Raw genomic sequence first — 26603 nt, 5'->3', positions numbered from 1 at the left:
ACAAGTCACTGAGATTGTCTCTCAACATAAATTTTTCACCCCGTAAACACAATCTTCTTTACCTTTTTAGTAGACAAGCAAGAATTTATTTGGGGGTGTACTGCCTTAATTTGGAGGTTTAATACTTCTTCGATCTAAAAGAAGAATCCTTAGAACTTTAGGAAGTTCATTATAGTGGTGGAGGTCACACAGGGAAGTATATATTTAGTTCTTTGCCTCAATCATATGGATGTTTGTGGAGGCACTACTGAATGAGGCGCTGAAACCCATTAAGTCATCTTTTTTAAGTCTGGTTGTTCCCCTCAGTCCCAGTTAGGGTTCTTGGTCTTTGCTATTCCTACTTTTGTCTTCACTCCCAGCATGGCCCATACAGATTTCCTATTGGGATGACTTAAGATCCTGTCCCCAGGTACCCATGGGTTAAGAGGTTGTTGTCAGGCTTCAGCCTCTTAAAGTTTATTGTTCTCTAGACCCACTAAGAAAAATACAAAGGGATGGCTTCTTTCTTAGACAGAGGAGAGCAAAACGTGGAAAGGAACAGGAGGAACTTACTCAGATTTGGCTATCATATGACATAATTCAGCTTTGCAAAATGGCAGCTTTGGTCGAAGTATTCCTTGCCTAAGGCAAGACAGAATTTATACATGCCAGTGGTAGGGATGCTTATTTAATTGTTCCAAACTCTTAATAGGATTAGCTTCCCACCCACTTGAATTCAGTGGTGCATTTAATTTGCAAGGTGTAAAGATCTTGCGATTTCTCTCCATCTATAAGGTAAGGTAAGTAGCATTCCCTGCTTTATCCACCTTCATGAGGGTGCCAAGATTTTACAACGCTACTAGAAAAGACTGGGAAATCTGCTGTAATTATAGGATGAGGATCATTGGCAAAAGGGTCTCTATTATGAGCATTTCACTTCATATTTCCTCTAGGTCTCCCACTGGCTCCCTCCCTCTCGTCATGCATCTTGCTAATGGACAGACCATGCCTGTGCTGCCAGGGCCTCCGGTACAGATGCCTTCTGTTATATCGGTGAGCTCTGAAGTTGGGGCAGCCAACCCTACCAAGACACTAACCCCTCCCTTCCACCTGAATGCTCATAAACACACATGAGCCCCAGGGAAACGTGGGCTCTGGTCTGTAGTAGTTGAACATGGCAGCCTGCCATACTCTTCACTAACCTCTGCCAATCCAGCACTATGGAACAGTAAACAAAGGCTCATCTGGACAGTTGGCTCCTGGTCTAAGAATTGATTTTGCCAGCCTGCTGATTGGTTGATTTCACTTGGCACTAAGTACCTCACAAATTGCCTACCACTTTCCTCAAGATACAGCCTCAGCCTTTCCCATAGAAATTGTCATAGCACTGAAGGATTAGATCCCCTATCCTGTGGTGCTCCACGGGGGATGGTATTTCCCAGGCTGTTTCTGCATGCCCTATGGGCAGGTTGCATAGAACAGGCCCTAATGTGCCAATCTCAAAAGCACTTCATTTGGGGAAGCTGTTGCCCCACTAATAGCATTATGTTCCCTTCTGGTTTTTCTTCCTTCTCTTGATCCAGCTGGCCAGACCTGTGTCTATGGTGCCCAACATTCCTGGTATCCCTGGCCCACCAGTTAACAGCAGTGGTTCCATTTCTCCCTCTGGCCACCCTATGCCATCAGAAGCCAAGATGGTGAGTACATCCCAGCCTGGGGCAATGCTGGCCCTTCTGAAAGAAGTGGTATCTTCTGGGGCTTGCAGAGCTAAAGACCCACCCAGTTGTGGCGTCTGGAGAAGAAAAGACCCTGATTCATGACTCCTATCTCCTCTCTTCCACCTTTAGAGCCTGGTACATAGACCATGGCAGTGAAAAGAAGCAGCACAGATTGTTTGGAGTGGAACTCTTGCTGTTTCAGTTCCAGGGTGACAGATGGAGGGGTGGATGAGTGGGCAGGAGAGCTGGCCAGGAGGTGAATAACTGCGTAATAACCAGCCCCTGGCCAGGTTCCAGGAGAGAGCTTTCATCTGGACTCTGTAGCTTCAGCAACCCCCGCCCTCCAACTGTGCCCAGGATGATAGTGAGGGGACAGAGTAGGTATTTTAGGGATCATGTGCACATTCTCTCTCTCTGTCATTTTCTTTTAATCCCTCTGTTAAGGGAAAACCAGTGTGGGAATTTTAGTTGTCTGTAACATCAGTAATAAAATCTAAGCCCACTCTTCTCACCCTTGATAGAATCTCACCCTTGACAAGCTATTTTTTCTTATCTTTTCCTACAGAGACTAAAAGCTACCCTAACCCACCAAGTCTCCTCAATCAATGGTGGCTGTGGAATGGTGGTGGGGACTGCCAGCACCATGGTGACAGCCCGTCCAGAGCAAAGCCAGATCCTCATCCAGCACCCTGACGCCCCATCCCCTGCCCAGCCACAGGTCAGTTAGACCCTTGGATGGGGGAACCAGCTGTGTCACCATTACTCTTTAAGTCATATCTGTTTTTCAAGGAGCAAGAAAATGAAAGAAGAGTGGATTTCAGCATTCTGGGCATCTACCTGCACTTTGGTTCTTGTTGACAGTTTGAAAGTAGCAAAATGCACTATTCTTTATCCATCCTTGGGTTGTACCAAATGCAAACAGACTGGATAATGCAGAACTGTCACAGAGGAGGTCTCAGTTTTTGTTTTCTGCTTTTTGGTTATTTCTATATGTGAATGCTGTATCTGCAGAACCCTCTAAAATGTGACAGAACCTCACTTCAAACCACTTTGTACATCAAAGGAGGCTTCCCCTAGTCTCTCCTATCTTAGGTCTTACCCCCCACCCGCCTAAAAAAACTTACCTGATTAGATTTATAGCAAAAATCAGATAATAACAATATATTAGGGACTTCCCTGGTGATGCAGTGGTTAAGAATCCACCTGCCAATGCAGGGGACACGGGTTCGAGCCCTGGTCCGGGAAGATCCCACATGCTGCAGAGGAACTAAGCCTGTGCACCACAGCTACTGAGCCTGCACTCTGGAGCCCACGAGCCACAGCTACTGAGCCCGCACGCCACGACTACTGAAGCACGTGCGCCTAGAGCCCGCGTGCCGCAACTACTTAGCCCATGCGCCGCAACCACTGAAGCCCACGCACTCTAGGGCCCACGTGCCACAACTGCTGAAGCCCGCACGCCTATAGCCCGTGCTCCGCAACAAAGAAGCCACCGCAATGAGAAGCCCACACACCGCAACGAAGAGTAGCCCCCGCTCGCCACAACTAAAGAAAGCCTGCACGTAGCAATGAAGACCCAACACAGCCAAAAAAAAAAGAAAAAAGAAAAACAGTATATTAATAAAATGAATAAAATGTGATATCACAGTATTAAGATGGCTCAGTAAACAAATACACACCCCCAAAAAACACTTTTTCCTTATCAATTGAATGTCTTTTTATCAGGAGAAATTAAAGTCTTAAAAAAGCCAGAGGGATCCCATTTAGAAGCCCAACTCTTTTTTTCAAGGAGGCCTCAGTTTTACTAATTTTCTTTGAAAACTGAATAGGCCTCAGTTTTCATATTGTCTGTACTGGTTAGGTGACAACAACCTGAGATCAGTTTCTAGAGTTACATCTTTTGCCCATCCCCTTTTCCTGATGTCACCACCTGCTTTATCAGTTACCACCACGTGTCCTAACATTTAATGACCATATGCTGCCTTAAAGCTTGGCCAACAACAAAAGCTCTCATCTGAGTTTTCTTGTTGGAAGCTAAGCCTGCCCACCCTCCTGTAACCCCTTCTAATGCCAGTCCCTTCTGGAAATGGTAAAGCAGTAGCCCCCTTGCCCAAGTGTGCTGCTTCCCCTCTTGAGGAAATGACATGACTTATTTTTTAGTTACCACTAATTCCTTTCCTTCTTAGTCTTCCTGTCTTTCTCTTGGTCTGTTCTTTTACCTGCATTCCCTGCACGTCTTGTTGAGTTGCCTATGAGAGAATAGGAACCCATCATTTCCTTTTCCCCATTCTCCTCCTCAAGCGCCAATCTTTACATGTGCTCCAGTGAGCTCAGGACAAAGAGGAAATTGAAAATCACAGGAGAATTTGTGTAAACTTCCCTTAGTACAGTGAGAAGCAATGACCCCAAGGCCTGTAGCTCATTAAAATAAGTTTGAAATTTCCTCTCCACTTTTTTTCTTTTAGGAGAGAGAATATTAATCTGAATAAATAAAATGATCTCTTCATTATCTATGTTACTGGAGAGCATGATTCAGTAGGGCCTGAAGTAGAATAAGATTCTGTTTTCTTATAAGCTTATGCTTATTCTCGTGCAACTAACGTGAGCTCTGGCATTTGGGAACTACCAATATAGATGTTCTCTAATAGCAACAGATTCAGGAAGAATTTATTTTTGGCGTTGTTTCACATTACATAGTTTCTTTTATACAGATGGTTGACCTTTCTATATTTTAATTTTGACCGTTATTATAAAATTGGTCTATCTTCTTTGAATACATACCAGCTAACAGAAAAGGAAGATGATTCAAAAGTGCTTTAGAGACAAGAGACATCAGCCTGAAGTTTAAAAACAAAAGACAGTCTTAAATCGCCAATTTGTAAAGGGATTAAAAAATGTTTTTCTCTTTAAAAACAGAACAAACAAGGCAGGAAGGGGGGCGTTGCTGAGGATGATTAATAACTGATTTAAATAAAAAGAATATATTGGGAGTTCCCTGGCGGCCTAGTGGTTAGGATTCTGGGCTTTCACTGCTGTGGCCCAGGTTTAATCCCTGGTCAGGGAACTGAGATCCTGCAAGCCGTGCGGTGTGGCCAAAAAAAAAAAGAATATACTAATTCATATATCTCCATGATAGCTCATATCTCACTGATACTAAAATCTTTTCTCCTTTTCTGAAACTTGTAGCACACAGTTATTTGTATATATTGCTTGACCAGATAGGTGATTCTCCAATTTTTTATTCCATAGTCTCCCTAAAATTTCCCCTGACACCTCCCTTGATTATAATTTCCCTGCCTACAAGATTTCCTGTTAAGAAACAAAAAGTGATCCTAGTTTCATTTTGTCTGTCTGTCTCAGAAATAATCAGAGTATGGAACTGAGAAGACTGAAAGAAAACAGAGGCAGAATGAGGAACTACTACAGAAGAGAAGCTAAGGGACATAGTGATGAGACTTGCTGTGGTGACAGAGACTGGTACATACTTTTACCAGATCTTTGCCAGAGCTTACGTCAGGTTTAGTTTGGAAAGGACTGACATTCCCTTCAAGTAACTCCTCTTCCTTCTGGGCAACAGGTCTCACCAGCCCAACCCACTCCTAGTACCGGAGGGCGACGTCGGCGCACGGTGGATGAAGATCCAGATGAGCGGCGGCAGCGCTTTCTGGAGCGCAACCGGGCCGCAGCCTCGCGCTGCCGTCAAAAGCGGAAGCTGTGGGTGTCCTCCCTAGAGAAGAAGGCTGAGGAACTCACGTCTCAGAACATTCAGCTGAGTGTGAGTGTGTCCTGGGTGATTATTAGGATTGTTGAATCTGGAAAGTGAGATTGAATCAGGAAAAAGTGGGACGATATAATAGAAGACGATAATTCTTTAAATTAAGACAGATCCAGAACATACGCCAGGGAGAATGCAGAAAGAATGTCTTAACAGTCAGAGTTGAAACCTCTTCCCCGGGGACTGGAAAGGACACTCACCACTACTCCCAAATCTGCTACTAGAATGAGTCATCCATAGACCAGTTTGGATGAAGGGAATTAGATTAAGTGCCCCAGGGTGCTCTTTTTAAGTCATCAGTAGAATCTGACAGGGGTAGTGGAACACCCAAAGGGAAAGTATTTGCCCAGGTAACGCAGCTTAATAAAAGAAAGAAAAAGCCACGCAAACACAAATAGAACGGTTATAATACAGATATTTTCTTATTTATTTATTTTTGGCTGTGCTGGGTCTTCTTTGCTGCGCGCGGGGCTTTGTCTAGTTGCAGCGAGCGGGAGCTACTCTTCCTTGTGCGTGGGCTTCTCATTGCAGTGGCTTCTCTTGTTGCAGAGCATGGGCTCTAGGCGCACAGGCTTTAGTAGCTGCAGAATGCGGGCTCAGTAGTTGTGGCTCGCGGGCTCTAGAGTGTGGGCTCAGTAATTGTGGTGCACGGGCTTAGTTGCTCCACGGCATGTGGGATCTTCCCGCGCGGCATGTGGGATCTTCCCGGACCAGGGCTTGAACCCGTGTCCCCTGCATTGGCAGGTGGATTCTTAACCACTGAACCACCAGGGAAGTCCCCAGATATTTTCTTGAACATTATTTTCCCTTCTTCTGATTATTTATTAAAATATTCCATTACAAAGGTAATATATTTATATAACATATATATAATATACACATACATACACACACAGAGGTACAGATTAAAAATAAAGTCTCTCTTCAACATGTCTTTCCTAGTCTCATTCTCTTCCTTGTAGATAAGTTTGGTGTGTACCTACCAGACATGTATGTATTTCTAATATTTTTTCATTTATAGCTTTTGTGGGGGAGTCAGGGAGGGACTGTCTGTTGTAACATAAAACAGTATCTCCTGGAGATCTAGCCATGTATACAGAGGACCTACCTCATGTTTGTAAATAGCTGTACAGTGTAGCATTCTATAGTGTAAGTTATGTTATAAGGTATGGATATTTATAATGTTTCTAATTTTTTGCCAGAACAGCAGTGCTGCAGTGTACATTGTATGCACTTGAGTAGATAGCTCTGTTAAATAGATTCCTGGAAGTTAGCTTTCTTAATCAAAGGACATATGCATTATTAATTTTGGTGTAATCATATTTATCCTAAATAGGAGTAATTTTTCTATTTAAAATCCCTACTATCACTGTAAGCAGCTCCTGTCATTGAATTCGTGGCTGTATTGGCCCTGGGCCGTCTGAAGCCTTGCTGGATCTTTCCCAGATTTGAGGGAGAAAATCCAGACAGCATTCTGTCCTCACTTTGGGCATAGCTACGGTGGGTTCAAGAGTGGAGCATAAATTTTCTTCATATTCTTTTCTTCCCTCCCTCCTCAGAATGAAGTCACATTACTACGCAATGAGGTGGCTCAATTGAAACAGCTGCTGTTAGCTCATAAAGACTGCCCAGTCACAGCACTACAGAAAAAGACCCAAGGCTACTTAGGTGAGTGGCTCACAACCTAAGCAAGGTCGGTCAGTCAGCACACTGCATGTAATGAGTGTCTCAACTCTATAATTTTATAACCCCATTCTGAATGTTCTGGGGGGCCCAGATTGACGAGTGAACAGCCTTTGTGGAACAACCAGTCTTATCAAAAAAATTTTTGAGAACAATATAGTTATCCTAATTATCTATTGTAGTTAGAGAAAAAGGGTAGCAATATGTATTGGGTACCTACTTTGTGTGAGGCACTCAACCATCTTCCCAGTTCTCTCATGAAATAGATATTACCTGCGTTTACACACGAGAAAACTGCACTCAGATTAGTCACTTACCTGAAGTTACACAGTTGGTGAATTGGCAGAGCCAAGATTCACATCCAGCTCTTCTTATTCCAAAGCCACTGTCTTGGCCTCAAGAGGATATAACAGCAGATGATACATTGGGGTTTGTTAAGCATTGAGATTTGGTGGTACATTTTATCTTTCTAATGATGGGCTAATGTTGGTTTCAGTTTGTAATCTGTGAGCACAAATAATATAGTGCTAGGAAGAGCTGGTCACAGAGTCATGCTCAGGATAAGCACAATCCTGAAATTAAAATTACTGTGAATAATTTGCTTATGGACAGTAAAAGCTAATAAATCATTTTCCTTTACAAATTAAATAAATTCATAGAAATGTTGGCCATCAAATTTTGATATATTGAATTATTTTTCCACTAATGTCTTTATCATTTCAGAGATGTGTTCCCATAGGAAAAGAGTAACCACATCACCAATTTTAAACATCTCTATTTAAATTTTAATTTTACTGTGTACTTCAGGGTACATGCATTCATTAGGCAGATATTGATTGAGCCTGTTCTGTGCCAGGCACTGTTTTACATGCTGAGGACATAATAGGGAACCAAATAGATTAGACTGAAGTCCCTGCCCGTGAGGGGCTTATATTTTAGTAGGTGAGACAGACAATAAACTAGATAAGTAGGTACAATATATATAGTATGTTAGATAAGAATAAATGCTTGGAAGACAAAAATAAAACAAGAAAGAGGAATATGAAATGTTAGCAGCAGGGTTGAAATTTTAGATGAGGTGTCTTTTGACTGAAGACCTTAAGGAAGTGAGGGAGCTAGCCATGCATTAATACGGGAGAAAAGTACTGCAAGCAGGAGGAACAGCAAATGCAAAGACCCAAAGTGCGAGCATGTCTGGCACATTTTAGGAACACCAAGGAGGCTAGTGTGGCTGGATTGGAGAGAATGGGGAATGCAGACTATTTGGAGATGAGGTAGGGGAGGTAATGGAAGCATTTTCCTTTAGGGCCTCATTGGTCATAGTGAGGACCTTAGCTTTTACTCTACTTTGGGGATCATTAGAGGGTTGTTTTCAGTAGAATAGTGACATGGCTGATCTGACTTATTTTTAACAGGGTCACTCTGTTAGAGAGTGAGGAATGCATGGGCAGAAGCAGGCAGTCCACTTAGGGGGGGCGGCTATCACAATCATATGAGCAAGAGGTGATGGAGCCTTGGACTGGATGGCGGTAGTGAAAGTGGTGAGAAGGGATTTAATTCAGGATATATTTCGAAGTTAGAGTGACAAGGTTTGATGAGGGCCAGATGGGGCAGTATATGTGAGGAAAAAGAAGAATCAAAAATTGCACCAAAGGTTCTGGCCTGAGCGACTGCAGGAACGGAGATGCCATTGATTGAGATAGGGGAAAGTGTAGGAAGAAATGGATTGGGTGGTATATCGGGAGCTCAGGTTTGGAAGCCTCTTAGGCTTGCAGGTGGAGCTGTCAAGCAGGCAGCTGGTTGTATGGGTCTGCAGTTCAGAGGAAAGGCTGAAGGTACAACTTTGGGAGTCAGCAGAATATGGATAGTTTTTAAAGCCATGAAACTGGATGAAATGTTATTGTCAAAGAGAGCACATAGGTAGAAAAAGAGAAGTTCCAGGACTGAGCCCTGGGTACTCCAATATTTAGAGGTCAGAGAGATGAGAAGGGACCCACAAGAGAGACTGAGAATGAGTAGCCAAGCAGGTAGGAGGAAAACCAGCTGAGTAGCTGAGTGTGGTGTTCTGTAAGCCAAGATAAGAAAGTGTTTCAGGAAGTTTAGTGATCAACTATTTCAATCCTTTTGATGGGCTAAGGATGACAAGGACTGAGTATTTATCAGTATGAAGTCTATATACAGTAAGGTTTCTATTCAGTCCCTACAAGAACTCTGACAGATAGTCAATCTTTGAAATTACTTATTTGTTACAGCAAAGATGTATTTAGTTCCTACTGTGTGGTATGGACATAGTGGTAGGTACCTGACATAAGACAAATGAGACACTCTCTTATCTCTGAGAGACTCATAGGGTTATGAGGAGATAAACATGTCAACCCATGGGTAAGGTAAGCACAGATATCCCAAAGAGCCCCTAGACTGGGAACTTCCTGAGGACAAGGAGTCTGTCTATTCTTTATGTACCCTAATGCCTGGCACACGGGCAATACTCAGTAAATATTTGATGAATAAATGAATGTATGCTCTGAAAGCACAAACGATGAAATAGTTAATTTCCTGAGCGTAACGAAGAAGGCTTCACAGAGGAGGTAGTATTTGAATCCTGAAAGAAGACTCAGGCATTTATCAGGAGATCAGAAATACAATCAACTATTGAAATTTTGCCCTTATTCTACACATCTGTGTTTAAATAACCAGAGAGGCTATCTGATGTTCAATGAAACTCCTTGACTGTTAAGCAACATGGAGTTACCTTTGTATGCAGCTCAGACATTTGTGTTTAGTAATAAAAGTTATTGTCACTTTAGGTGGAGTGGCATAACTCAAAGTAAATGTGTTAAATCGTTAATGCCTAGCTAGTTAATAGTCAGGAGGGTCTGACAGACCTCTTTGTAGTTGGTTGTGTTAACTGAACCTTGGCCAAGGACTGGTCATTCATAACATCATTTGATTGTAGCTTGATATTTATCAGGTTTACCTGTGGTGCAACTACATGCTAAAGGAATATTAAAAATAATAGAATGATTGCAATGTTGTGAGCATTAATAAGAGAGGATAGCTAAAAAGAGATCTATTTTAAATCACCTTTAAAGACATGAATAAGAGGAAGTGTGTTCCAATAGGGGTAATGAACTGTGCAGAGACCTAGAAGCCAGGCAGTGTAATTAACACGTTGGGGGTTTGCTTTATTGGGATAGATAGGTTAATTTTGGCCTAGCTTGCTTCTCTTCTCACAACTTCCAGTTTCCGAGCCCATTTATGGCTTAGAAGCCAAGATTCTGGGAAGTTTTCCCCCCTAAAAACATGGGCTTCATTTTCCTTTGGGCTCCTTTAGAATTATGGCAAAAGGTAGTTCTGCCTGTTTCCCCATTCTGTTTTCTAACCACTTGCTCTCTGCTTTTTGCCCTCCTTCCTGGCAGAAAGCCCCAAGGAAAGCTCAGAGCCAACGGGTTCTCCAGCCCCTGTGATTCAGCACAGCTCAGCAACAGCCCCGAGCAATGGCCTCAGCGTTCGCTCTGCAGCTGAAGCTGTGGCCACCTCAGTCCTCACTCAGATGGCCAGCCAAAGGACAGAACTGAGCATGCCCATACAGTCGCATGTGATCATGACTCCACAGTCTCAGTCTGCGGGCAGATGATGCCTCCCCTGGTGGAGAGGTCCCCAGCCAGAGCTCGCCCGCCCGAGAGCCAAGAGAGATGTCATCTTATCCTCTCCCATCTGCCTTGGACACGGCAATATGGGGAGGAAATTGTGTGTTGTGAGTAATGGTCAGATGTGGGGCTTTTCTCACATGGTCATTTACGTTGACACCTGTACTAGGAGCCTCCCAGCCCCAGAGCCACATAGATCATACCCCAAGGGGGAAGTTTCTGATGTACCCACAGCCAAAGGCCTTTCCCGATGGTCCGAACAATCATCCCTGCCCATGCACGTGTACCTGTCTCTTTTAACACTAACCCTTGTACTTCTAGGTTTCGGTTTCTCAGTTCCCTCTCTTTCCACCAAGCCATGGCTATTACCTTTCTTGATTCTTAGCAGCATGCCACTTCCTGCTAGGTAGAGGGAGGCTAGAGTTGATGGCATATCAATGGCTGACCCATCCCTAGCCACCCCATGGACTCAGGACTTTGTCTCCCAGCAGCTGCTTATTTATCCCTTTTTCCCCTCGGTAAATTCTAGTTAAAACATTCACTTATGGAGAATGTAAGGTTACCTTTGATGTATGAAGTAGCAGTATTTCCCAGCTCTTCCATAAACTTTAGTCCTTCTCCCTACTTGCCACCAAAACAAAAACAGAGAAATGAAACCTCAAACGGTCTAGTCCTTTCTCATTTATTTCCAGAGCTATTTGGGTACCTCATTTTATGTCTTGAGTTTTCCCAGTCTAGTGGTGGGGTCTTTTCCACCTCCCACTAAGCCTTGGCAACCTCATCTTGTGGCCTTATTAGATACTGCTTGGTAGTGAAAAGGGAAAGAGCCCAGGATCTGACTGGCTGGTTCCCTTCCCATCCCCGACTCCATCCTCCTTCAGTTCTAATCATCAGGACAGGCAGGAACAATGTAGTTTAAAGCTTGTTCCATCAAGTTACTAGATGGATTCTTTTATGTTTTACAAGAGTTTACTGGCCAAAGCATACATACTGCTTTTGGTCATCTTTCCACTCCTGCCTCTCCCTCTTCGTCTCCCTGCCTGCATTCCTGCCTCTGTTTCTCTTCTATAATTAGTTCTGATGCAGCCCTCTGGAAGCTGTCATGTAGGGGACCCTTGTGCTCCCTCACCTCCCCTCGCCCCCCATCTCTCAGTCTCACACATCTGTCTTCTTTTCTGGGTGAGGGTCTGATATTCACAACTGGTCCTCACTGGATCTACCTTCGCTCTCTTTCACTAGGCTCCGAGCCTAGACACTAGGTCTCTCTGGTTCTGTAGCGTTTCTTTAGCTCTTTTCTTCTCTCTGCCCCCTGGATGCAATGCTTCTCCATAGTCTACGCCCCAGGACCCTGAGGCATCATAGCCGAGGTCCTGAATGGGTTTTCTTGAGTATAAGTTAGGATGGGGGGAGGCACGGGAAGGGGAGGTGGAGCACTGATGTCAGCAGAAGAGTCCTGCTTATTGAAGAGTCTGACCTGCCTGGGAAATTGGTGACTGTTGCTCTCAGCCATTCTTACTTTGAAAAGTTGTGTTGCAGGGGGGAAATTCATCCCTCTTGTCCCTCTTTCTTCCCCATTCAGACTCCTCATCTTCCTTTGGCTCTGAACTATGCAATTTCTACCAAGGCCATAGGAAGCAGTCCAAAGCCAGAGGCCTGTGGATAGATAGGTCAGCTTTAATAGCCCTTCAGTATGAAGCCCTTCCAGTTGTCCCAGAGCCACTTTCTGCCATCTGCCCAAGCCAATAATGTCCTTTTCTCTCTCTCTCCTACCTCCATCTTATACATGCATACAAAGTAACTGCCAGCTTCCTTATTTTATCTTCCAAAATTGGCTATCATAGAGGAATGAGGAAATGTTCTAAGCTACAAGATTCCCATCTCCTCAGACTGATAAGGTGGTGAGCCAGTCAGAGGGCATGTTCTACTGCATTTGTTTTTAATTTCCCCTCCTGCTTTTCAGAGCTGGTGTTGAAGAAGCCACACCTGGTGAAGAGAAAGGAGAGAAAACATGGTTTTCTCATCCTCCCCCACCCAGGACCCAACAGGAACAGCCCCTGAGGTGACTCAGACTAGCAAATGGCACGGCAGATGGTCAGGATGCAGGTTACCACCTCCAGGGACTCCACTTGCCTTTAAAACTTCACAGCCGTAGCTTGTGCTCAGGACTTTTCCTTTAGGTGGCTGCTCCCTGGGATTTTCTCCTGCCTTAGTTGTGTTTCATTTTTTGTTATCTTTATTTCCCACTTGTAGCCTTGCCCTAAAGCTTGACTGCGTTTATGGCTCCTAAGGAGCCTTCATAAGACCCTTGACTGTTTTTCTTCCCCCTTCAGTCATGTGTTTTTCAAGTTAAGAATCAGTTCGTCGCTGCACACATGCCCTGCCTCACTGCTTGGCCATGGAGGAAGTTTGAGTCCTGCCAGTCTGTCCCTGTGTAGGATGGCTAATTTATGTAGAGGGTCTTATTTAGTTTCTTAATGCCCATGTCTAATTTTCTTGAGTCCTTATTTCATTTTCATCAGTGGGAAGTTAGTATTGGGAACCTAACTGAGAGGCATTGGCAGAACCTTAGTAGTAAAGCAGCAGTGAAATGAGGAAGGAACACGACAGGACCTCCCCAACCCCAGACAGCTCTTTAGTTGGTCCTTGGTCTCACTAAGAAGGGAGAGCGATTGCTTGCCCTGAAGTCTCTCCTATAGTCAAAGGGAATGACATTTACCCTGTTATTGCAGCCAGCTGTGTGGCCACTCTCGCCTGCTCCTTGCTCTCCAGACTCCTTTGGACCAGAACAAACATCATGGAGGGTGTCACTTAGCTCTTTTTAAGGAACATGGCCTTTCTAGGGGCCTAAGGGAAGACACTTTGTAAAAGGGACTGGGAATGTGGATGCCTTAGGACTCTTCTAAGTGAACACAGGACTCAGGCCTCCCACTTCACTCCAAGGACACAGCAGCTAGAGACCCAAGGCCATAGAGAAAGGGGCCAGAACCAGGTCTTCTGGTCCACAGACTTAATGCCCCATTGTCTTAAAAGAAAGCTTGCTTAGAGTTGAAAAGTCTGAGAAAGCCTCCCACGCTATTAGGAAGGACTAGAAAGAGTACAACCTCCTTTACTTCATCTTTCCCTGTTGGTCGTACACCCAAATCTGGCTTCCTTTGGCCTCTGCTCCTCTCCTTGGCCCTAAGTCCTAGACTGTATACACTCTGGGTGGCAGTAAAAAAGGAGATGGCCTAACTGAACCTCATTTTGCTGCCTTCCCTGTGCCTGTTCCGTTGTTCCAGTTCCTTTGCCGACTTACTGCCCTCCAGCACCACCCATCCTGGTAGACAGGGTGCTTAACTGTAACCACGCCCCATCTACAGCCTGAACCACCAAGTAGACACCAAAATATTCCTCCTCTGGTTCCTAAGTCCCCCCCGCCGTTTGCTCACACTGAGAGGCTCCTTTAAAGGTGCTAGCCCTAAGACAGCTCTTCCCCACAAAGTCCCCTCTTCTTTCCTTCCCATCCCCAAATCATTATTTTTCATTAATATTGTACATTGTATACACAGGAAGGAAATGTACTTTTTTTTTTTTTTTTATGTCATAACCAGTCTGTTTAGAATCCAGTCCTCCTAGCTGTATCACATATGCCTTTGTTGATATGCTCTTTCTGCTTTCTTTAGACTTTTGTTTGACTGGGGCGGAGGGAAGAGCAGGACAGGTGAGGATCCTAAGGCAGATTAGAGGCCCCCCCATCCTCCTTCAGCCTCCCACAACCCTAATCATTCCCTTCATAGTACAGACTGATTTCTGTTTCTGTTTGCACACATGCAGGTGCACACAGACATAAATCCTCACCATCCCAGGGTGGTGACCCAGCAGGGATGAGTGTAGGTGGTTGCTAGCCAACATTCCCACCCTCCATACCAGTTCATTCGTGTCTCTTTGGGGTAAAGTTCTTCCCTGGAATGAGAAAAGGCTGGGGAGAGTAGGGCAGCTTAAGGCAGCTTACATCCTTTGTAGGTGCAGGTTTGTATTGTAGCTGCTAGGGTTTCTCTTTTTAATGGGGGCTGGTAGCACAGAGCTATCTCATCAGCATTAACTACTGGTGAGTGAGGATTTAGCTGTAAGAAATGGCTTTGAGCACTAGTTTCATTGACTTTCCCTTAGGGCAGTGGTTCTCAGAATGTAGTCCAGGACCAGCAGGACCATCATCTGGGAACTTGTTAGAAATGCACATTCAGGCCCCATCCCAGACATACTGAATCAGAAACTCTGGGGATGGGCTCTAACAAGCACTCAGAGTGATTCTAACACACACTAAAGTTTGAGAACCATTGCCTTAGGGGCAAGCTGGGAAATTCTTACAAGGTATCAAGGATATTTTAAGTACCATCTTCTGCCTTAGCACTAGCATGTTTTTCCATTTCCTCCAGTCCCTCCCTCCACTCCCATTAAAACAACAACAACGTCACTCATCTCAAAATCTAGGTTTGTCTTCCTCTGCTTACTCCTAAAACCTGTCCTGCGTGGGTCTGGACAGGAGTTGTCCCATATTCCCTTGCAGACTGGTCACTCCATGGACCGGCTGTCCTGTTCTCCCACTCACCCCGCCCCCAACACACACCTTTCAGGCAGGGAGATGAGCCTTCAGCCCCAACAGTGGAGGCTACAGCCTCCTGACATGGTATCTGTTGAAAAGCTGTGTGTACCTATGGTTATATCTCTGTTCATCTGTATATCTTGACATGTAGCAACACCTCTCCATGTCATCAAGGAACTTGACTCTGGGTCTGGGTTTCCCCAGTCCCCAGTGGTGGACTTTGACAGGTGGGAGGATGCAGTGCTACAGGCTGTTTTGTTATGAAGCTGTCTTCTCCCTTTCCCTCCACGCACTTCAGCATGATCCCTGTGAGCAGGCTCTCACAGTCTCCTGGGACGGGGCTGAGGCAGAGGCTTCGCTCTATTCTCCCTGACCGTCCCTCCTCCTTCCCCCTTGCCACATAGCAGTTATCCCCCAGCCATGCCTTCTCCTCCCTCCCTTGCCCTGACATATATTGTGCCTTATTTATGCTGCAAATATAACATTAAACTATCAAGAGAAGCACTGTTCCGTCTGATGTTTCAGTACCCTGATCTGCAAGTCCCATTGTCCATTCTTTCTGGGAATTCATTGGGCTTTCATGTCTGCGATCTTCACTCTCCCATTTCTTAGGACAGAAACAGCTGGCATTCTTATCCCTCCTTTTTATGCAGGGGAAGACACAGCCTAGGGGAGGTGGGTGGTTTGTATAAATTACGTAACACAACAGAAGGCTCAGATCTGTGCACTGCCCTTAGGGACAAGGGCCCTTGACGTTATGGGAGCCCTCACTAGAGAACTTGTGTGCTTTGCATGGATGGGGCTCGGAGGGCGGTGGAAGGCAAGTGGCCTCTTAACCTTTCAGTGTTATGTCCCCCACGCCCGCAATTAAAAAATAATAAGCCCTACCCTCAAGAAGTTTCCAGCATGCCTGGGGAGTGCACTTAGACGCAGACAGAAGGAGAAGTGCTCTATGATTCTATGAGTTCTATGTGTGTGGGGAGGAGGGGAGTCTGGAAATGAGAGGCGGAGTTTATTTAGAAACAGGCAAGATAGTTTACAAGAAAAACAGGTAGTGCTCAGGAACTATGGGGAGGTGTGGGGCAGTCCCTTCTGATTTCTTGCATCTGTGTATTCCTTGATACCACAAGTGAGGAGGGTTACCAGGCTAAAGAACTTGACCAGGAGATAGCCGGGTACCTCTGAGGGGTTTCCAATAGGAGAGAGGAGATTTACATGCTGTTTGTTTGTGGCTGGTGTTTGGTACAATTGACACAAACAGGGAGCTCCAGTCTCCTCTGGGGAGCGGGAAAGGCAGTGGTGGTCTTCATTGTGGTCAGGAGCACATGAGAGTCCAGAGAACAGTAAAGGAAGTTGCTGAAAGCCAAATACCGAAACCAAGATTGAGAGATTTTGGAGGTGGGGATGAGACTGAAGGGAGGACAGTTTCCCAAGTTAAAAGAGTTAACCCATTCCAACTTCTAGCCAAAGGAGAGACCCATCACCTCCATCCAGGACACAGGAAGCAGCTAGACCAGCCCCTTTCTGAATGCAGCCTCAGCTCAGATCCACTCGTAACTGGCGATCAGAGAAATAACAGAGGGTAAACATTTATTGTGTGCCTGCTATGTGCTAGGTGGAGTGCTAGATGCTTTGCATTCATCAAGTTATTTACTGTTCACAGAACCTCTTGATAACAGGAGCAGTTACCTCATGATACTGATGATGACCCGAGGTTTAGCTTGAGACACTTGCCCAAGGCACACAGCGAAGTGCAAGAGCTGGATTAAAATGGCTCTGACCCTGGAACCGCTCTGCAGCACCCCACCTACCCTCACACCTTGCTCCTCTGAACTTGGTCAGATAAGAATGGACAAGGATCGGGCTTCCCTGGTGGCGCAGTGGTTGAGAATCTGCCTGCCAATGCAGGGGACACGGGTTCGAGCCCTGGTCTGGGAAGATCCCGTATGCCCCGGAGCGACTAGGCCCGTGAGCCACAATTGCTGAGCCTGCGTGTCTGGAGCCTGTGCTCCGCAACAAGAGAGGCTGCGATAGTGAGAGGCCCGCGCACTGCGATGAAGAGTGGCCCCCACTTGCCGCAACTAGAGAAAGCCCTCGCACAGAAACGAAGACCCAACACAGCCATAAATAAATTAATTAATTAATTAATTAAAAAAAAAAAAAACCAAAACATTTAAAAAAAAAAAAAAAAAAAAAAAAAAGAATGGACAAGGACCTCGATATGGCGCAGGATCCATTTCCCACAGAAGAACCATCTCCTCATGGACTTGATGCTCCCATTTAAGAAGTGGTGAAACTACAAGATGTAATGATGATGAATGTCAGGTTCTGTGCTTGGGACCAGCGGTGAGACAAAGCTTACAAAAAGGTTCACCCTAGCTTAGGCTGCATTGATAGAAGTATCAAAACCTGATCTAATCTACCTGTCCTAAGTATAAGTTGGTTTCTAGATGCCTCGCTTTAAAGAAGGGGGAACGCTTCCCCTTGAACAAAGAAAGACGAAAGAAAGAATGAAGGAAGGAAGAATGAAATCTGTCCTCAAACATGGGAAAGGCTTGTAACATGAGAGATGAGAGGTGTTCTCTGAGAGTGAGGGAAACCAGGACCCCTGGTGGAGGCCACAGGGAGATGAAAGCCAGATCCTTGCAAGGATGATTCTGTCTGGACTGTCTGAGGAGATGGCAAGTTCCCCAGGACCCAGGATAATCACAGCTAACGTTGTGAGGAAGCCTGCTCTATGCCAGGTCCTGTGCTGAATGGGTTACAAAAAGTATCTCAAATGATGCTCACCTTAGGAAGTGGTTCCTTTTAACGCTGCCATGTTTTAGGTGAAGAAACTTCTTACAGAGAGCTAAGCATCTTGCCCAAGTCTGATTCACAGGCCCTTTATGTCATGGCACCTCTCCAGCATCAAGAACCACACTGGGGCTGCTGAGGAAGGGACTCTAGGATCAGAAGGGAAACTGTACCAGATGACTTTGAAGGAACACTTCCTGAGAGGCAGTGACTGATTTTTCCTAAGGTGGCATTCTAGGCACCTGCCCCAGTAGATCAGAGCCAGAGCCAGGCAGAGGCTGGCGTGACCAGAGGGAGGTGGACACCCCAGTATCCTGCCCCTGCCTTTCTGGGACTCTGTGGGGTCAGGGCCTTAGGACCTCCAGCCACCCTACCCTTTAACAAACTGTTCCAGAAAAAGGAAATGGCCGGGCCTGACAATGCAGAGCTGTGACCACAGGGTGGCAGCAGTGCTTCGGCTGCAAAGCACTGCTCCCTAGGCTGAAGTGAGGCAGGTCCTAAACAGTGCGAGTGACGATGGGGGTCTGTCTACAAACATCTGAAGCAATCTCCACTTTCTGGGGGCTCTGAAACCTTTCAGTCTCCTGTATCTCACTTTTCTATCCACAGGCAAATCTCAGAGTACTGATTCCATTTTTGACCCTCCAACAGGCACGTACACATGGGCGTGAATGGGCTGCGTGCCCCTTCCTGCAGCCTCTCCAGTCACCAGACTGGGTCATCCTGGCTGACTCTGACCCTGGCTCTTCCCTCCTTCCTTCCCAGGACATAATGCCTAGCCTGACAGGACTTTCTCTATGCTTTTATTCTACAAGTTAGGAAAGAGGAGGTGATCAGTTGGAGCTCTCCAACCTGTTGAGGGATTGGGAGTTCTTGAAGGTCCCCCAGGGCCTGGCTCTGACAAAGCATCTGCAATTAATGATGCTTCTTGAGCTCTGGAGACAGGATTTATGCATCTAATGAAGTCTGTAACTCCAGGCTTAGGGGCTGGGGCCGGAGGCTGAGAGCAGGAAGTCCCACGGGGGCCAGAGGAAAGGCGGGGTGGTGGTCCCAGATGGCTCTTAATGGAGCCGTGCATTTCCACCGCCTGCTCTAGATTCCCCCTCAGGCTGCTGTCGGGGGTGAGGAGCAGGGGGACAGCAGGTATAAGAGGCAGGTGTGGCCAAAGGAAGGCAGATGGCCGCATGGACTCCAGACGCTGCTGCTGCGGCCGGTAACAGACTGGGGCCGCGCTGAAGGAGCAGGGGGCCGGGATGAAGGAGACCAGAGCGTCACGGTAAGTTAGCATGCCCACCCCCTTGTCACCATTTTCCTGTACCTCAGCTTGAGAATTGTACTCCAGGTTCAAATACTCTCTCTGGCTGCCAGGGTCACTGGGTCCTCACATCTGACAAAATGACTCCTTAGCCTCCTACAACTTGCCCCCGGAAGCCACTCCCTTCCCCTCGTGACCTAAATGCCCAAGGCCTTTGCCCATCTTCCTTCCCGGATGCCCCTGTACCACAGGAGGAAGACAGTGGAGCCCGCCCACCGCAGGATGCCCAGACCCCCGGGGCACTCTTGCGCTCCCTGCTCCAGGCCATACAGAGACCCAGCCGGAGTCCAGCCTTCCTGATTCAGCCCCAGAGGTGAGTCTAAGAGGGACACGGGCAAGGCAAGGGCCAGAGTGAGAGGAGCGGGAGGGCAGCGCGGAAGGGGGGGCACTGGAAGGGCCTACAGCTGAGGATGGATCTCTCCTAAGGTTTGGCAGAAACACCCGGGGCTCCTGGAGCAACGAAGGGCTGAGCTCCCCATTCTGGAGCCTAGCTGCCCCTCAGCGCTTTGGGAGGAAGTGACATGCCGTCCTTTGATGTTTGCATGCAAGGCCCACACCCAAAAGTGCCATGTGTCCCCCCAATAAAGCTGTCTGGCTTCTGAATCAGTGTGCGTGTCTGTCTGTCTGAGACTTGAAAGGGCCGGGAGGGAGTCCCAAGAACCACAGCCCCCTCCATCTCCGCCAAACCAAGCTCTCCAGGAACAGGCGATGGAGTTCCCAGAGGTCAGTGCACCCAACCTCCCGCCACCAGAAAGGCAAACATGGGGACCTGTGGGGAGCAAAGTAGGGAGGCACAGCAGGGGAAGTGACCTGGTGCTAACCTCTGCCACCGACTACTCAGGGAAACAGAGCAGGGTTTAAGAATCCAAAAAGCAGCACGTTTATTTGAGGCTCTCATTGGAGAGCCCCCGATTTCATTCCCCTTCGTCATCACCAGTTACGTGAGGACAGAACCTGGGCCAGCTGAGGCCCCTGGTTCCTGGCCCTGTGCCCTCCTCAGCCTGCAGGCAGGCAGTCTGTGTCAGAGGTAGAGGTGGCACCTCCAGGGGGTACCAGAGCTGGGCAGATGCATGGGCCAGGGGCAGGAAGAGTAGGGAGCAAAGGACGAATGTCCACGAGTCCAGCCGGGGCTTTATTTGCTGCCCGCCATGATCTTGAGGTACTGCAGGGCACGGCGCGCAGCCTCGCCTCGGGCTGCCTCCCTGGTAGATGCAGAGCCATGACACACGGTGGCCGGCTGTGTGGACAGCTCCACCAGGCACTGGCAGAGCCCACTGAGGCTCAACTCCTCTGCAGACCAAGAGAGAAGAGAGAGGCAGTGCCAGGCAGGAAGGCAGCACCGGGAAGGGGGTGTCCACGTCATCGCCGTGCCCTCCCGAACCCTTACTCCCATGCATCCTTGCTCTGGTCCAGTCCCACCATCCCCCGGCCCCCCAGCAGCCATACCAATATCCAGGTAGCTGACATGGAAGGCCTGCTCCTCAGAGAGCTCACTGAGGACACTGCAGCAAGCGGGGCCCAGAGCGCCCAAGGAGCCCGCGGGGCAGCTGCGGAGGGACAGGATCTTCTCTCCCACCGAATTTCGCAGAGAATCCCAGGTGCAGCCTGGGCCCCGGTTCCGAAGTCCATCTAGACGGGAGCCCACACCCTGACGAGATGGGGACAGGAAGAAGGATGCAGCCAGGGACTCTGAGACCCAGGCATTTAACAGACATCCTACATCCAAGGAGAGAAAAGCCCAAAGAACGCTTCCTCCCATTGCCTCCCCCAGTCAATCCCTGTGTGGCCACCTCTAACTATCAGACCGTGGACCGGATGGCCAGGCAGCCTTCCTCATTCCAGTAACAGAAGCCTACAGGGCCCCTGCCCTGGGCCAGCCCCCTCCCCCAACGCACTCACCGTGCAGGCCTACAGCTGAGGCTGAGGGGGGGCCCAAGAAACCCTGGGTCTGGTAGGAAAAAGGGCAGAAGCAGCCCTGGGACCCAGAGAGGCTCACTTCCAAGTCACAGACCTGAGTCCCCAGTGCCCTGCCCTGGCATGGAGGATGGGGCACGGGGCCTGGCCCACAAGCCACTCACAATGGAAAAGTGATCGTCATCAGGCTCTGCCTCATTCCCCTCCCGGGCATCCAGAGGCACCGTGTGCACTCGAAGCAGCATTTTGGCCGCTGCATTACGCTTTGCCAGCTTTTTGGAAGTGCCACTGCCTGCATGGGGGAGAGGGTTGCTGAATTATGGTTCCCAATAGACCCAGTGCTTCCACCCAGCTCCAACTTGGGCTGAGGGTCCCCTCAGGGGATGTCAAATGAAAAGGGGAGCTCAGGACCTGCCATGCATCCGAGAACCTAGCCGGCCAAAAGAGGAGGGCAGGATAGGGTGCAAGGAAAAAGCTAGGAGGAAGGAGCCAAGCTCGGGGTCTCCGCCAGGAAAGCAGAGAGAGGCTGGGAGCTGCCTGTGGCTGTGGCTGGGGTGCTGGGGGATGGACAGTAGCTATGGGAACTCCCCTCCGCCCAGTTACCAATCTCAATGAAACGCTCCACCCGGCAGGTCATGGTAAACTCTTTGCGGTGGGCTGGCCCAGACTCCTGGGTCACTGTGTACTCAGGCAACCGCCAGCCTTTCTGCACCACCAGCTCCTTGGAAGGGAGAAACAAGGGTGCACAAGACAGTGAGAAAAGAGTCCTCACATCCTCTCCCCCTCCCACCCTGAAAGCCTCAGACTCGGGGCTAAAGAAGGAATAAAGGAGGGGTGGGAGAAGCCCTCAGAACAAGGTAACCGCCCCACATCAGCTTCCCCCATGGCCCCTGGTACAAGGGAAGACAGGCATGCATGGGAAATGAGGATGGGGACACACCTGCAAAGCACCAACGGGGTTGCACTCAGACTGCTGAGGGGAGACAGGGGGCTGCACCTCCATGGGGGGACTCCTGAAGGAAAAAGGGCCCAGGGCCAAAGCTGAGGGGGCCGGTTCCTTCGGCAGCTGCCCATGAGTCCTAAGCCCTGCTCTGGTTTCCCCCACTGCCATCTCCCTACTCCCCGCCAGGCAGGCAGCTGTCTCTCCAAACGTCAAGCCCGCTCTCTTGCCCCTCCCACCCTAGCAAGGTCTCCTCCAGGTCCCAGGCCCATTTCGATTTTCTGGAACACTTGACCATCACCTCGCCAGGACAATGGAGAGGGGTATATATCCAGTCCCCAGAAGCACCTGATGGGACTCAAACACAGGGCCATCACGTGGCCAACTCAGAAGAAAATGGGGCCTGCAAGACCTTTAACATCAACCATGTGGCTACTGAAAAATTGTAAATTACCTCCCATCCCAAGAGCTTACCAGCTGGTGCAAATTCTTCAAACTCTGGTCCCCAACTATTCCATCCTCTGTTTACACTCAGACTTCCTCATACCTGACCAGCCTGGGTCCAAGGGCTAGGGCGCCAGGAGCCAGGACCCCTTCCCGCCCCCCTCAGGCAGTCAGGAGACACAAGATACCTGGTTGGGACAGCAGATGGAACAGGAGTAGCAGCCGCTGCAGCTGTAAAAACCGGCACGTCCTCAGGCAGTGAAGAGTCTAGGGGAGAAAAAGAACTTCCCGAGGGGAAGGGGGCCTTTGATTCACACCCACGTGGGGTGGGGGTGGGGAATAAAGGGTGTGGGACCCAGGTCCTCCTGACCTGCCCATCCCCTAAGAAAATCTCTTCCCACTAGAGACAAAAACTCAGGGAAGCTCAACCACCAGTTCCTCCTGAGATCTTTTGCTGCCAAACACTTGATCAAAAAGACTAAGAAAAGTGGGAGGAGAGTCTCTTCCTACCCAAGAACCATGGGAGCAACAAACACCAACCTGAGTGTGGAAGAGGGAATGACATCTTGCTGGAGAGGGGAAGTATGTTGGGGAGCAGCTCCCTCCAACCTCAGCCTCCACCCCTCCCCCTCCCCAGGCCCCAACCTGGGCCCCAAACCACAGCCATAACCCCTCACTGGGGCTAGCCATTGTCCCCCAGAATCCTTCACAGCAGCAGGAGCCCTGGAAGCATCCTGCTTGGGTTCCAGAGGAAGCTCTCAGGAAGAGGCCAAGTCAGCGTGGTTCAGTGTCACGAGGCCAAGCCTACGGGGCAGAGGGGCTGGTGCAGGGGCCTGGGTTCCTGACAGAGCCTCTAGGATGCCTCGGCTGTTCCTCCCTCACCTGCTGTCCTCCAGGGCCGGCTCCAGCATGCTCCCCCCTTTGAGGTGTTTGAGGGCCACCTCGGCTGCCTTGTGCTTGGCTGCCTTCTTGCTGGGGCCCTGACCTGAGAGAGGGGGTGTGGGCAATACTGGAGGTCACTGGAAGGACAGAAGAGAAACCAGCATCCCACAGCCTCTCTCCTCACAGCCAGAAGGAGTCAACCAAGCCCCCTCTCACCAACCTCCCCCTGCCCAAGACTGGAAGTGTTAACACTAACTGCTGGAATGAAGGGCCCTTATCTTTCCACGAGTTCCCCAAATCAAGCCATGCCAGGCAGAACTCCTCCTGAGGTCAGACACTTTGTCTGGAGGTTCTTTCTCTGCCTTACTTTCCTCTGGGAAGCACTTTCTTTTCTCTCAATAAACAGAGCTGGCTGGAAAAACAGAAGGAGTGCAGGCTCTAGAGTCAAAACCTGGCTCTGCCACCTACTAGGCATGTGACCTTGTCCCAGTCATTGAATCTCTCTGAGCCTCGGTTTCCTCATATTCAACATGAGGATACTACCACCTACATCACTGGATTCGACCACGGTTTAAGGTAAGTGTGAATTTGATTAGGCTGATTAAGCACCTGGAACAGAGTCCAGCACAGCGGGCACTCACTCCCCCAAATGCTGCACTGAGATTTCGATTTATCTCCTCTTACTTCTTCCTCCAGGATGACAACGATCTGCCGGATCACTGTGGCAGCGCGGTTTGCCCTTCTAACTCTCCCGAGTCCTACCCACCTCCTCACAGACCTGTTCTCCTAATCCAGTCAGTGATTTTTCCCCTGAAATCTCTCCTTCCCTCACTGGTCTTGGAGAAAAGGACTGTGAATAGACTCCAAGCAATAAAGCCAATGGGGCCCTGTGAATGCACACCCCAGCCAGGCTGCCCAAGCCTTCCTCACCAGTGCAGCTGGTGTCGCCAACGGTGACCCGGAAGGTGAAATTAGGCTGGTGGGCTTGGCCCTCGGCTTTGAGAAGGTCGTACACGGGCGTCTTCCCTATTCTGGTCCCATACTCCTGCAGAAGGCTGATCGGGGTCTTGCCCGGGTTGGCTGCCAGCATTTGCTCTATACTGGGGGGAGGGGCACAGACCCTCATCACACCTCCCCTCTCTGCACCCACCTGGCCAAGCACTGCCATATCAGACCCAGCACACTATGGGGGACATAGGGTCCAGGGGACCTTAGGCAGCCACCGGCTGGGTTCAGTGTGGAGTAGAGGTGCAGGCTGGGAAAGCAGGGTCCACTGCCCCAGGACAAGCGGGGAAAGCACTGTTCCCTGTCTTAGTAAAGGCGAGGGATCCTGTACCCCAGTGCAGTTTGGAAGTGCATGTCCCCTGACACAGTGCAGGCCAGGACCCCAGTACCCACCAAATGCACTGAATGTCGGGGGCATAAAGCCCAGCGCCCCAGTGCAGTCTGGGAACCGGGCCAACCCCGAACTAGCTAAAGCTGGAGGCAGTGGCCACTGCCGGGGTGCATGCCGGGAACCACGGCCCACTACCCCAGTGCTTGCCGGGAACAACCCTCAGGCCAGGTGCATGCTGGGGCCGCGACGCTACTCCCTCCGCACCGTGCCAAGTTATGCGCCCTGCAGAGATTGGTACTAGGCGGCTCACCTGGGCAGCCCGCAGCCCGTGGTAGTGCCGGAGCCCTGCTCCTCTTCACTCATTCCCTCCTCCGTCCCCGCGGGCGCCACCGTGACTACAGCCTCCACGCGCCCCAATACACCGCCGACGAGCTAGGGCCGGGGCCAAGCCCCGAGTCGCGGCCGGTCGGGCCTGCCGCGGAGCATGCTGGGATATGGAGTCCCCCGCCCACCCGACTCTAAGAGTCTCCATCAGGAGGGGAGCTATCCGCCCCACAACCCTCCGCGTGGTTCGCCCAGGCAGGCAGCACCGCCTTCTGGGAGGAGCGGACTCATCCACTGTCGCTTCCCGAGCTGAGGGTGGTATTTTGTTTTTTGTGTTTTGTTTTTAATATCGCCCCGCCTCCTTCCTTCCGCGTCTCCTAGCCTCAGGGCTGGGGCTCTGGGCATGCGTACTAGCAGAATGGAAGCGTCTAGGGGCGGGGCGGTAAGGGCGAACTCGAGATTGGGGGGGGGGGGGGGGGGGGGCCTTCGGGTCCCTTGAAAACTACAGAACCCAGGAGCTTGCGCGTCATCTTTGTCACAGCTGGAGGGGCAGGGTCAAACGTGCACGAAAAGTTTCGCGTCGTAATTGGTTATTCCCGACTGCGCTCGCTTGCTCTAGGAGGATTGCGACTGGTTACTTCACCTAGAGGGGCGGGGACAAGGGAAGAGTCAACCCCCCTTGACCCCGCCTCTTTCTGAGAAAAGGTTGTGATTGGCCCAGGTGCAAGGCTGCTGTCGGTTCCTGACTCTGCAGTCTGGGAGGGTGAGCCCTGCCTGGACGCGGGAGGGCACTATCCTCTGCCCCTCAGGGCACCGGGGCAGTTGTAAATCCTAGCCCATCTCAGTCTCAGTTCCCGCTCAGCCTTTGGCTTAAGCCCCTGGCTCTCGGGCCTTCGTCTCACAGAACCTGCTTCTTTTTCCTAGGCTGTCCTTCACCTCCCTTCCCCTTAATTCTGCCCTGCAGCCTGTCGGTTTCCGCTTTCCCAAAGCGTTTTTAGAATGGCCCTACACCTTACTGTAGCTGGTTCCCCTACGCCAGGAGACCCTCCCCTCTGGGGACTGAGAATCAGGCTATAGTGGGACAACAGGATTAGTAGGACTAAGGCACATAGTGGTCTCATTCCCTCTGCCGTGGGTCTTGGGTCTCTCAGCTAAAGAGAGAGCAAGAGAGGATTCTGGCCTCTTAAGACTAATCGACTAATCTGTGTGCGGAGCAGAACGCGTATTTTTGGGTCCCAGAGCTCCATTCCCTCTTCACCAAGGTC

At 49.2% G+C, this 26603-nt stretch overlaps 3 protein-coding genes across 10 annotated transcripts in view; 2 read left to right on the top strand and 1 right to left on the bottom strand.

Annotated features, from left to right (window-relative positions):
• The window catches only part of LOC118901809 (cyclic AMP-dependent transcription factor ATF-7), a 90462-nt gene extending 74571 nt beyond the window's left edge, over positions 1–15891 (top strand). For 2 of the 5 annotated variants that reach the window (XM_036865448.1, XM_036865449.1), the window contains exons 7-12: positions 933–1032; positions 1563–1676; positions 2263–2415; positions 5275–5472; positions 7032–7140; positions 10575–10792. In XM_036865448.1, the coding sequence (XP_036721343.1) occupies positions 933–1032; positions 1563–1676; positions 2263–2415; positions 5275–5472; positions 7032–7140; positions 10575–10792 (892 nt within the window). Of the gene's footprint in view, positions 1–932; positions 1033–1562; positions 1677–2262; positions 2416–5274; positions 5473–7031; positions 7141–10574 lie in introns of all 5 variants that reach the window. The other 3 variants (XM_036865447.1, XM_036865450.1, XM_036865451.1) reach the window with 3 other exon arrangements.
• NPFF (neuropeptide FF-amide peptide precursor) lies at positions 10841–20088 on the top strand. The gene is made up of 4 exons (XM_036865452.1): positions 10841–10912; positions 19280–19459; positions 19690–19811; positions 19925–20088. Exons 1-4 carry the CDS (start codon positions 10892–10894, stop codon positions 20016–20018), a joined length of 417 nt encoding a protein of 138 aa, XP_036721347.1. The 5' UTR covers positions 10841–10891; the 3' UTR covers positions 20019–20088.
• A 266-nt stretch (positions 20089–20354) lies between these two features.
• TARBP2 (TARBP2 subunit of RISC loading complex) lies at positions 20355–25498 on the bottom strand. 4 transcript variants are annotated; one of them, XM_036867516.1, is made up of 9 exons: positions 25325–25498; positions 24609–24778; positions 23679–23781; positions 22985–23080; positions 22353–22425; positions 22016–22133; positions 21577–21704; positions 20945–21146; positions 20355–20788 (listed from the first exon to the last, which is right to left on the bottom strand). In XM_036867516.1, the coding sequence occupies exons 1-9, from the start codon at positions 25375–25377 to the stop codon at positions 20631–20633; spliced, it is 1101 nt and encodes a 366-aa protein (XP_036723411.1). In that variant the 5' UTR covers positions 25378–25498; the 3' UTR covers positions 20355–20630. The 4 variants fall into 4 exon arrangements, with proteins under 4 accessions (XP_036723411.1, XP_036723413.1, XP_036723412.1 ...); XM_036867518.1 differs by having other exon boundaries at positions 24609–24773; positions 25325–25453; XM_036867517.1 differs by lacking the exon at positions 25325–25498 and adding an exon at positions 25077–25175.
• Positions 25499–26603: the final 1105 nt, after the last annotated feature.

Source organism: Balaenoptera musculus, chromosome 10 (assembly GCF_009873245.2).
Source record: "Balaenoptera musculus isolate JJ_BM4_2016_0621 chromosome 10, mBalMus1.pri.v3, whole genome shotgun sequence".
In the NCBI taxonomy this organism is placed as follows: domain Eukaryota; kingdom Metazoa; phylum Chordata; class Mammalia; order Artiodactyla; family Balaenopteridae; genus Balaenoptera; species Balaenoptera musculus.
The sequence above is the reverse complement of the archived record's forward strand: the minus strand, read 5'-3'. Positions and strand labels throughout refer to the sequence as shown.